General features: G+C 36.1%; 1 protein-coding gene across 3 annotated transcripts in view; it reads left to right on the top strand.

Annotated features, from left to right (window-relative positions):
* The first annotated feature begins 5,901 nt into the window (after positions 1–5,901).
* cacnb1 (calcium channel, voltage-dependent, beta 1 subunit) overlaps positions 5,902–12,943 on the top strand; it is a 38,959-nt gene continuing 31,917 nt past the window's right edge. For all 3 annotated transcript variants that reach the window (XM_053514699.1, XM_053514700.1, XM_053514702.1), the window contains exon 1: positions 5,902–6,143. In XM_053514699.1, the coding sequence (XP_053370674.1) occupies positions 6,054–6,143 (90 nt within the window). In that variant the 5' untranslated portion in view covers positions 5,902–6,053. The remainder of the gene's footprint in view (positions 6,144–12,943) is intronic.

Genomic DNA, 12,943 nt, shown 5'->3' on the forward strand with positions numbered 1-12,943 from the left:
TGAAAAGATGATGAAGTCTCTGACCAGCTGCTCGAAACCCTTCATCACTACTGAAGTAAGGAATACAGGGCGATAATCGTTGAAGGAAGCAGGATGGGGTTTCTTGGGAACAGGAACAATGATGGACTCTTTAAAGCATGTGGGGATTACTGACTGGGATAAGGAAAGGGTTAAATATCTCTGTGAACACAGGTGCTAGCTGGTCTGCGCAGGCTCTGAGGAATCGACCCGCCGTCTGATTCTGCTAATTTCCAGGTGAATTTTACAGTTCATGAATAGAATAATATTCATGAGCAAAAACTAGACTGAATAAACAAGTTTTGTGATTGTCCAGGTGGCTATTCAAATATCGTACGTAAAGGCATTGGAAGCAATTTTTTTAGACTTATTGCTTTCTACTTTCTCTGAAAATTGCAACAAGTCTTGATCGAGCAGTTCTGGTTCCTCAAAGGCTGCAAAGGATGATCATCTTTAAATATTCTCTGGCTTAGTTGCCCAAAATATATGAGACATCACTTTGACTCTAAGCCCAAAACACGCTTCTTTCATAAACATTTTCAGAGCTACAGCTCATTATTTAAATCTAAATAAATATTTGTGCAGAATGTTATTGAAATTGCCATTCATGAAATATCTATTCACAGAACATACATTTTTATTCTAACTGATGCCATTTGCAGACCAATTTGTTTTTGTTGGACACCATTTTAAACCATTGCCATATTGGTAGTAGGTCATTTGTTTTATATATACCCTTTTTGTTATAATAATAATAATTATTATTATAATTATAATAATTATAATAATAATCATAATATCCAATCATGAGTTAAACTAATCACAGATCTGACCTTCGAAAGCTAAATGGTTCCTAACATGTTAAAACACATCAGGAACATGTAAATTTGTAAAATAACTGAACAAAATTATGAGAGTAAAAACTCTCTTTATTCCTCTATACAATCCACTGGTACACTAATGCACTTATCTCAGCATTCACCAGTGCTTGGTTACCATCAAGGTAGAAAGTTTTCTCAGTACATCAGAGTCATGATCATACTTTCTGCTTCACATCTGAAATGCTGCCCCCCAGGAACCCCTTTAATGGCCCAAACATGTGTAAATGGCTTGGAGTGAGTTTAGGAAGGTGGCGATAACTCCCCGTTCCTGTAATGTGTAGGTTGAGTTAGTGAATGATTGTGTGTACAGTTAACACTTGGGAAAGAGGAAGAACGCGTTTTTCCATGCATATCAAACAAAATCAAACAAGATAACAAATGTACGAAAGTTGGAGCTGCTTAGGATCACAAGACAATTTGCAGGCAAACGATGTCAATACTTTCGCACTAACTTGAAAAATATTTTGAATGTTTCTGACACTTAAATGTAAGTTAGAATTGCTTTGGTTTAAGTATCTGATTGCAGTCAAACAGTTGTATTTTTCCCACTAGGTTTTAATGTATTTTGTTTCATACTACATAAAACGTTCCTTTGAGACATGTTTAAAAAAGAAATCATTTGCTTATCACCAAACATTCCAGACCTTTGATATTAAATATAAATTAGATCCGGGCCTTTGAATATTAGGCTTGAGAACCGCTGGTAAACACACATTGCCTTCTGTAAAATGTCATGCCAACTCTATTTTATAACTACTCTATTATTTAATATCTTAGTGAACTATAATAAATAGTACTTTTTACCAGTTTTTGTTTAAAATTTTTATTGAATGATATTATAAAAAAAAATTAGAAAGGTAAGCAATACATAAGGATCTTCTGGTTTAATAATGCAGGTTCAAAAACATTTTTAAGTGAATCTGTGTTTACTGACCACTAGATGGCGCACTGTGCTCTGCAGTTTAGTTACATTTGTGAGAAAATCTTTTACTGTAATTAAATGAGATTTTGAGAAAGCTAGGTTACTAGCAAAATTGTTGTTTTTTTATTACAGAAAGCATTATATTTAATATTAATTTTATTTAATATTGATTTGTATTTAAATTGCTTGAAATAACTTGCCTTCACATTCTCATTTCACTAAGATTATCAATATGGAGCAACTATATCTAAAATATATACATTTGTAAAGCTATAAGTAGCAAGATCTTTGCATACCAGTGCCTTCCTTTTAGTCAGGGTGTTTTTTTATGACAATGAGCATGGGGAAGAATAGTTACAAGTTATTACAAGTATACCCTAAGTTATTTTTAATGATCAGACCATCCTTCACCATCTTTTGAATTGCTACCCTGAAAGAGGAGAAATATACTTTAAGATGTAACAACTTACAGCAATTAGCTTTGCTACCAATCCACTGACACACTAATTGGACTTATAAGTCTTCAGAAAGATTGACTAGCTTACTGAATGTTTCATTGGCAATTTCATTGGTCCCATTTGGGTCCACACTTTCTCTTTGCCAACTTCTTTTTAAACCTGAGCATACTGAAGAAAGAACAGTGAGAACCAGAATTATTTTTTTTATTTGAAATAAAGGATTTCTTCAAAATCATGCAGTAGGACTCACTGAAACCTGAAGCAGCAAGAGGTAGATGGCTGTTGATCTGCACAATAATAATACACAATTCTGTGAATATTCAAAAATATTTTATTATATTGAGCACTCTATAATAATCCTTCCCCACACATATATAAAGAGTATATGGTCTGTTCGCATGTCATAACGCAACAAATGTTTTTTTTTATTTTTTTTTTTATAAAATATAATTATTTTCTGTTCATTTTGGCATTTTATTTTACATTTTGGATTGTATTTTAGAGATTTTTTAGGCTCCTGGTTTACTTACATGGCTTTCTGGTTATGATTATATTGCCTGTTGCCAAAGTTTCGGGACTAATCTGCCCTTTTGGTGTGAATAAATGTACAGTAGATGGACTGTTGTCTCAAGCAGAATGGGATCCATGAGCAGGATTAAGTGCCCAATGATGATGAATGATATACAAATAAGCAGAAGTGGGGTAATCGTAATTTTTTGAGATGGGGCCAAAAATCAGTCTTGTGATTATGATTATTTGGTATGGCAATTTATGTATAGCCACACTGAATCCAAAATCTGTAATTTATATATTTTTGCATTTAAGATGGTGAAATTCCTTTACAATACTAAAGGTGGCACTTTAAACACTTCATACAATGGCAGATAGCACTGCATCCCATGTGGAAGGAGCAAATTATTTGGGATGTTTGTTTAGAACTGTAATGAAATCAAGGAGCCTTAAAAGTTTTGAACAGAGGACAGGGTTCGAGATCATTTACAAGAGGCTCTAACTTTATTAGACATTACGTTACAGGAAGGAACTCTATGCTGTTATTTTCTGTAACTAAAATTATTTTATCGCCACTTTATATTGTGTTAAAACAAACATATATAACATCACTGTACGTGCAAGCTCAGCTTTTTGTATATGACATTTATTACAGAAGTTTAATGTTAGTTATTGTTTAATATTTTGTATCTTCAGTGTCCATCTGTAGAAAACATTTAAGATTATTTATTTTATAATGTTGAGGATTTACGTAAACAATTCAGGGGAAAAACATCATGTGACAACTTGGGGTTTTAATTTTTGTTTAGAACTATGCAGTGACAGCTGATTTTATGACAAAGTAGCTAATTTACCTTTGCTCTGTTGTGTGTATAATGCTTTATAAAAGACTTTGTTCTTGTGTTAGTTATTATTGCAAATATTAACTAAAGAAGTCATCTTTAGTTAATGCCTGGTCACAATAGTGCTGGTTGAAATTAGGCTTCCAACTAAAATTGTTATGAAATATCACAGGGAGTTACACACAAAATAATGGGCTATTTGTTTTTTAAGATTTCCATGCATAACCAATCCATTTCACCAATCATTTCACCAATCCATTTCACCAATCATTTCACCAATCCATTTCACCAATCATGCAAAATTATGAATTAGAATGCTGTAGAGGTTGAGTAACACAGAAGCATTATTTATAGACAGTACTCACAGTTCAGTGTTTTAGCCAGAGGCATTATGAGATTAGGTGGCTTCCACACCAAGTGCAGTGTGATCTTTGGGGTGGTGAGCTGATAATTGCTTATCAAACATTGGTTTGGTTCTCTCCTATTAACCTTTATTTAAGTTCTTTACAAACAATTTTGTACAAAACATGCAGAAAACTTAAACTATTGATCAATGAATAGATGATTCTGAACATACAACAATGGTATTTTCACAAACTGTATAATACAGTAAATTATAAGAAATAGACAATGTATATAATGTATGTTTTAATAGCTTTTTTTAATCCTTATATTAACTTAACTGATGTTATTTATCTCAATTTCTTTGGAGAATTTTTACAAAATTTGGCCTTAGCCCATTTAAGCCCACTTCTTATTGTCAGTATCAATTTTTCCAAGTAAAATAACAAGCTGGATAAAGAAATAGACATCAGAATCCATAGATGCGCTTACAAAAATAAAAAAATCTATAAATAATAACAATAATAATAATAGGCAGGACGGTGGCATGTTGGTTAGCACTTTGCCCTTGTACGTCCAGGATTAATGGTTCAATCCCCGCCTTGGGTCTTGTGCGTGGAGTGTGTTTTTTCATGTGCTTTGCCGGTTTCCCCTTACAGTCCAAAAACATGCGGGTTAGGCTAATTGTCATTCCCAAATTGACCGTAGAGTCTAAATGAGCATGTGGGTGTATGTATGTGTCTGCCCTGTGATGGATTGGCAGCCCATCCAGGGTTTACTCTGCCTTATGCCCTAAGTCTTCTGGGATAGACTCCAGGCGCATCAAAGTGGTGCAGACCAATAGTCAGTGAGTTATATAAATGCATAAATTATAATAATAACAATCGGCGCCACGGTGGTGTAGTGGTTAGCACTGTTGCCTTGCACCTTCAAGGTTAAGGGTTCAATTCTCAGCTCGGCTCTGGGATCATGAAGTTTGCATGTTCACCCCATGCTTGGTGGATTTCCTCCCGCAGTCCAAAAATGCAGACAAATTGCCTATAGTGTACCCTGTAATGGATCTGCCTTGTGCCCAAGGTCTCCTGGGATAGGCTCCAGGCCATTGTGACCCTGTGCACAGGATAAATGGTATAAAGGGTGGATGAAAACTAGCCAGGCAATATTATTGGCTATAGAGCTTGCAGTATCACTGGTGCACCGCCCAATTTAGCTCTTACTGTGTGTGTGTGTGGTTAGACTAGCATTTTCCAGGACTTTGGCTGGGATGACGTGGACCTCAGGAATGGCCTAAAAGAAGTCCAGATCTCACTACATGTCATTTTTTTGTGTAGGACTACACAAAGAAAGAGGTGTACAGGACAAAGCCTCACACACTGGATGACTTGGAGGCACGGATTCACCAATATCCCAAATGACTTCCTTCAGAAGATTATACATTCCATCCATGGCTGTTTGAGGAAACTGGTTGACGCCACCGGTGCCTACGTTGAAATTTAAAGATTTAATTTTTTTAATAATAAAATATATTTTTTTAATAAAGTACATATACAGTACAATATGTTTCAATAAATTTCAATAAATTTGTTTTAGAAATATGGATTTTCTTTTACACATTTTTAATATCTAATTACTTTTTACCTGAAAAATTGCCCTGTAGAAGATTAATGAATGATTAATTAATGTTTTTTTTTTTTTACTGTTTTCTACATAAAATCCAATTTAAATCACAAAAAAAGAATTAGAATAACCTATATATATAAAATTGTTGTACAAAAAAATATCGAATGTATAAACTACTGGAGCAGCATCTTCTTAGTTCCCAGTGATGCTCTGTGTGAATGCGCTGGTTGACTGACAGGAGGAGAAAGGACGGGGCGTGGCCAGTCCGCCTAACGACGGAAGGCTCGAGCTCAAAGAGCCAGCGAGTGAGTATACCGACCGCGCGCAGGAACAGAGATACGGTTGCTATAGCTACCTAAGACGGTGTACTGGTTTAATCCTGAAACAAAAATGTTTTGACAATAAAAGAAAAGAAATACAGTAAATGAAACATTAGACACCGTTATTGAGGCTAAAATCAATGGTACAGAAGGGGATGTCCAGGACGCCTTCCACCTCGACACAGGAAATCCAGATGGACATGTTCGACCACCACGGCTCGCACGCGCAGGTAAGGAAGAAATAAAACGCGGAGAAAACACTTTCCACCTGCTGCGTGTACACAAACACTCCCTGGATGTGTTTTATACAGGATTAATACTGAGATAGTGGGTACATAGGTAATAGGAATATTGGTAGATGTTGGTAGACAGGCTAATCTTTGTTACTGTCGCCTATGTTTGTTTGTTTGCCTGCTTGCTTGTTTTTAGTAGAAAATAAACTACAGTGAGTTTTCATACTCAGTAGGCTATTAATAACCACTCTAGTGTGCATAAAGTGTCTGGTAAAATAATATAAAGACGGATTGGAAGTATTTTATAATCATGCTGTAGTTATGGATTTTTTTCTTCTCATTTCTCTTCAGGTTCCTGTTGCATAACCAGTTATATAAACGTTTTCATTTCTTTATAACTTTTATTACCTCTATCTATTTCCTTAAGTTTATTTTTTAGCTTTTGATAATATACGTTTATTACTAAATTCGGGATTATATTATAAACCTGTAAAAGGTTTAAATAAAAAAACGGAATAGGCTATTGTTATCTGAATCTTTGACTTTTTTCTCCCCACTTTTTCCTTTTAACATTGTCCTACTTGTTTATGCTGGAAATGTCATTTTAAAGATTCTGGTCGCGTTCTAGACAGAGGAATGATGTCATTCATTATTCCGGCTTCATTATAACCACGCCCACGTGCACCGGAAAACGTAGTTGTACACTTACACACACACACATACACACTTATACACACTGAAACCAGTAACTAAGCCTATTTTCTTACCTGGCTTGCTGAACTTTCTATCTCAGGCAAGCGACAATCCTACAGTACCACCTTATAAAATATAAACTACTTATATAGATGATGTGAAATCTTTATAATATTAGCCATATAGGCTATTTTAAAGACGGTGATACATACTAAGGCATAATAGCCTCGTAATATATATTTTTAGTATTTTCATGTCTATTGATACAGGCAATAGGTTGAGCGGATGATTTGGACTGATATGTCAATTATTGCCAATTAAAAATAACTACAAATCAATTACTATTAATAAAAGAACCTACATCTGGCATGTAAAAAATACCCCCGATTTTTACTCAATGTGTTCATAATTTCAAATGCTTGCAAGATGATTAGTCTGTAGCACGTAGCCTGGTCACATATTGATCAGAGGCTACTAAATCGAACATATTATCATAACAGAGTCATAGGTTTTATCAAATATTGAATTGCTGCCTAGAAAATCCGAATTGTATGGTGCCATGCGGCAGCCTGAGGTTTTACCCCTACGAGGCAGTAATCTAAACAGGAGCAGCTGAGGTTAGAATTTGTATTTATTTTTTACCCATGGTGTCACATTTTATTTTTTAGCGTTTCTCTGTCTTATAGGTTTTACATCTTTCTATCAATAAAAAAAAAAAAGAAAATTTCCTTCTGGTTCAATAAAGTATCTATCTATCTATCTATCTATCTATCTATCTATCTATCTATCTATCTACCTATCTATCTATCTATCTATCTATCTATCTCGTTGAAATGACTGGCAAGCTGGAACAACAAAAAAATTCTCATCTGTTACTAAGATTTTATTTAGATACATTAATGGCAAAGCTACAAAAACTTAGATGCATGTAAGTGCAACTAAATTTTTTTTAAAAAATCCAGCAGTCTGAAATTCACAACTTTAAAAGGTGACATATTTTTTTTATTCAAACGGTCAAATATAAATATGAACAAAATGTTGTTAAAGAATTTTGTTTTTTTTACAATTTTTTAATAGATATACAGTACTTCCATTTAAATTTTAATCCACACCAGCTGGGTGAGACACATGACTCAAAAAAAAACAAGACGGCATCCACCTTTTTGTTTACCGTGCATATTTTCTTGAACATGAGTGAATCATAACTCCATATACTGTAAATTCATTCAAATAACATAATCTTACTTCCACTATGTTTACTTAGTATTAAAATAAATAATAACTTTATAATCTGCAGTACAACTGTGCTTTGATTATGTGGCCCAAAAAAAACATTTACCAACTTGTGTCTCATGTCATACATTTTATTATTAGACTGCAATTTACATGAACCACGCAGATGCATAGTGTGTCACAAGCAAACACAAGCCTATGTAAAAATATGTTTGAGATTTATAGAAGATATTTTAATGGATCAAAGGATTTGTTTTCTTTTTTGCTCAGTAGTGTTGTACTTTCTGTACATTTTATATGATGTTTTCTGGGTAATGGCACATCAACAGTTTACAGTTAGGTTTGTTGGAATAAAATAGTTTAGCAAAAATAGTTTGGCCAGTAGTATTTAGAAATAAGTTGAGTAGTCTATTTAGGAATTTTATTCAGATGCGTCATGTTGTAAGCCAAGAGTTGTGTTTATACTAACAACAGTTTTGAACAATTGTAATACCCTGTAATAAACTAGACTCTAAAAGTCTAGTTTCTTGCCTATCTGACTGAAAAGTTGGCTAATTAACTGAAAAAGTAGTGAAAAACTGGCTTTTTGACAATGGTATTTAGCTTCTGGAGCCATGGCCTGGGTTCTCTCCAGATCTATGCAAAATAGGAAACTGTTTGAACAGTGGTGACGACAGCATTACCAGTTAAGAGACCGTCTTGTGTATGTGATCTTCAGGAAGCAATAAAGCAGGCATGAATTGAATAAGAGACACCAGATTACTACAGACGTCTTTTTAACTCTATGTCCAACCGGATACAACAGGTTTTGAAGACTAAAGAAGTTCATACTAAATATGAATTGTTGTATAGCAATTTCATTGCATCAAATATTATTTTTAGTCATATTATTACTTATTCTTATTATATTGATTGTTTAAAAAAAATGAAAATATTGAATTTAACTTTTGTTGTCAATAGTTTTGGCCAGTACTGCATGTGCAGGAGAAATTTACACTCACCTAAAGGATTATTAGGAACACCTGTTCAATTTCTCATTAATGCAATTATCTAATCAACCAATCACAAGGCAGTTGCTTTAATGCATTTAGGGGTGTGGTCCTGGTCAAGACAATCTCCTGAACTCTAAACTGAATGTCAGAATGGGAAAGAAAGGTGATTTAAGCAATTTTGAGCGTGGCATGGTTGTTGGTGCCAGACGGGCCGGTCTGAGTATTTCACAATCTGCTCAGTTACTGGAATTTTCACGCACAACCATTTCTAGGGTTTACAAAGAATGGTGTGAAAAGGGAAAAACATCCAGTATGCGGCAGTCCTGTGGGCGAAAATGCCTTGTTGATGCTAGAGGTCAGAGGAGAATGGGCCGACTGATTCAGGCTTATAGAAGAGCAACTTTGACTGAAATAACCACTCGTTACAACCGAGGTATGTAGCAAAGGCCCTTTTGTGAAGCCACAACACGCACAACCTTAAGGCGGATGGGCTACAACAGCAGAAGACCCCACCGGGTACCACTCATCTCCACTACAAATAGGAAATTGAGGCTACAATTTGCACGAGCTCACCAAAATTATACAGTTGAAGACTGGAAAAATGTTGCCTGGTCTGATGAGTCTCGATTTCTGTTCAGACATTCAAATGGTGGTAAACAGAATGAGAACATGGATCCATCATGCCTTGTTACCATTGTGCAGGCTGGTGGTGGTGGTGTAATGGTGTGGAGGATGTTTTCTTGGCACACTTTAGGCCCCTTAGTGCCAATTGGGCATCGTTTAAATGCCACAGGCTCCCTGAGCATTGTTTCTGACCAAGTCCATCCCTTTATGACCACCACGTACCCATCCTCTGATGGCTACAGCAGGATAATACACTATGTGACAAAGCTCGAATAATTTCAAATTGGTTTCTTGAACATGACAATGAGTTTACTGTACTAAAATGGCCCCCACAGTCACCGGATCTCAACCCAATAAAGCATCTTTGGGATGTGGTGGAACGGGAGCTTCGCGCCCTTGATGTGCATCCCACAAATCTCCATCAACTGCAAGATGCTATCCTATCAATATGGGCCAACATTTCTAAAGAATGCTTTCAGCACCTTGTTAAATCAATGCCACGTAGAATTAAGGCAGTTCTGAAGGCGAAAGGGGGTCAAACACCGTATTAGTATTGTGTTCCTAATAATACTTTAGGTAAGTGTATTTACAAAATTGTGTAACAGGCAGGGCACACAAACACCATTTAAATCTCAGAGCACAAAAGAGTAAAAAATTGTAAAATGGACAAGAAGTATTAGCCCTATGAGTGAGTGCACAAAGGACCTAAACATGTTATTATTAATCAGAACAGACCATTGGCAAGACTTTTTATTTTCTTATTGCATGTGGTAGATTAATGTAAGCCAAAACCAAGAAACCTATTCTGAAGTAGAGAGGTAGAGCTGTGCTGTTCTGGACCAAGAATCTGCAGTCAGGGGTGGGTTCTGGGCTGATGTGACAGATCAGATTAAAACACTGGCCCTATCATACCATACCACTTATTATTTGGACATGTACTGCTGTCAAGGATTGCTCACTTTCCATTATCCACTCATTGATGGTAGAAGCCCTGAATGTTTATCCAGTCACACTGGATAGGGGTGAGACCTGTAGAAAAATAAGTGAGTGAAAGTTGAACTCATTCCAGCTCCAGTCATGCTAGTTGAGTCTTCAGTACTTCTGGTTCAAGCATTCTACCTGACCATTTGTCTGTATGTGATAACCTTAGAAGAGGCTTTTATTGATGCTTTACTTTTGGCAGAAGGCTTTCCAGACATGCAAAGTACTCCCTATCTTAAAAATTGCACGAAAATCTAGCTGAAAATAGCTGCTCCTGTTTCCAGGGCCATAGGGAATTTGAAGAGGCATGAGATAACAAGCCTTCATAAAAGTGATGGTGATTAATATATGAATCAGAATCCTCTTGATACTTATATGTAGATTATTAATTAAACCCTTTAGAGTATGTGATTAAGGGAAGTGAGCTAGGGATAATGGCTATATATGTATAGATACAGTCAATTAGTGGGCAGATTCCAGGGTATTCTTGCTTGTGCACATTCTGTCTGGCATGCTGCATGACATTCTTGTTCACTGAGGATTTCCTGTATCCTATAAGTTCTCACATCGACCAATTATCAGTGCCTGCCACTGACTGGAATGTGCACGGAGGAATATACACCAACGCACTCAAACGTCTGAGTTTCGGTGACGATTAGCCTCTGCTATCTGCATTGATCTGGGACCAAATCAGATTTTAAAACTCCTTGGCAGCTTTTTAAATGCTGTACCTCCTATTGTGCCACTCCACCCTTGTTAGCGCAGATGCATTCATCAAGCCAGGGCTATGCCAGAAATTAGACTTGCACAGGCAAGAAAATCAAGCAACTTGTGCTCATACAAAATGTTCTTATCGCTTTGCTTTCTGCCTCTTAAGGACTGTTTCTCTGATTAGTTCTCTGGCTATAGTGTTCTCAAAGCTGAAATTTTAGTGATGTTCCTGATTGCTGGTTTATGACTCCAATGTTATATAATGCTGTGTTTGTTTTTGAGAAGTGCTCTATCTGAATCATTTCTATACATAGATATGAGGAGGAGGTGGTAGAAACTATAAAGCTGGTTGTGTTAATGTGTACATGATCCCGTGCGTGCCTTTGTATTAGTGTGTGTGTACTAAAGTAGGTTGAATCAGCTGTATGTGTGTGGTGTGTGATTGCCTGTATTAGAACACTGATGGGCTTGTGGTCATCAGAAAAAAAAACATGACTAGAAACATGATGATAGAATCATAAGTGCTTTTAAGAGTAGTAATATAAAAGAATAAAAAATGGGACACTGTGCATAGTTTTTCTGTGTCCCTTTGGCATCCTTACACCACATACAGAAATTTGTGAATTGTGATAATTGTGTGAATTTTTGTGTGGTTTCATAAAGAAACACATTTTACTGATACAGAATGTGCTTGCAGGATTCATCCTCTCCTTTCTTCCTCTTTCCTCTCCTTTCTGTTTTCTCATCCTTTTTATGTGTCCTTTTCTCTTTCATTGCTTCTTGTCTCCTTGTCCTCTTCTCCTCTGTCCTCTTGGGTCTTTACCTGTCTCTTCATCTTCTCTCCTCTCCCTTTGTCACCTATTCTAGTCTCTCATTTTTTCTCCCGCCTCCACTCTTTCTTTGACATCTCCATTGCTCTTCTTTTTGCTCCTTCTTCACTGACCTTCTTCCCCCTCTTCTCCTCTTATCTCTACTTCTGTTTTCTCTACTTTTCCCTCTTTTGTTCTTTCTTTTTCCTTTGTCTTCTGTCCTTAGATCCAGTCTGTTGTCAATCCTGTTGACTGCTATTGTCTTCTTTTCTCTCATCTCCTCCTCATGTCATCTCCAATCCGCTTCTTTAGTTTTCTGTTTTTTTTCCCTTCCCGTTCTTGTCTCGGCTTCTCTGCTTCTTACTGTGCAACTTTTACACAAGTTTCCCATACCTTCTTTTCCCCCCTTCCCAGTTATCCAATTAGTCCCAGTGGGTGTTTGTCAACAGGAAGTCTTGCACTGCCATAGTGTTAAATCCCTCCTCCTTCCCTTGACATTTGGTTGGCCTTTTCTCCCATCTGATCTTTATGTACATTTTCAAAACCCTTCTCTACTCATCATGCATTTGGAACACAGCACTCTACGCATCTCATAACAAATTTAGCTTCCCATTTAATGAGAGATGAGCACATGTTTAACTGTACATATGTAAGGATGTTTTGCTTCCAAGGTTTATCATTGGTTTTGCTGCTAAAATGAAAAAAAAGTCACATGGGAAATGTTTGAGCTTGTTTCATCTAATGTCTAAGAAGT

This window comes from Clarias gariepinus, chromosome 16, assembly GCF_024256425.1.
Source record: "Clarias gariepinus isolate MV-2021 ecotype Netherlands chromosome 16, CGAR_prim_01v2, whole genome shotgun sequence".
Lineage (NCBI taxonomy): Eukaryota > Metazoa > Chordata > Actinopteri > Siluriformes > Clariidae > Clarias > Clarias gariepinus.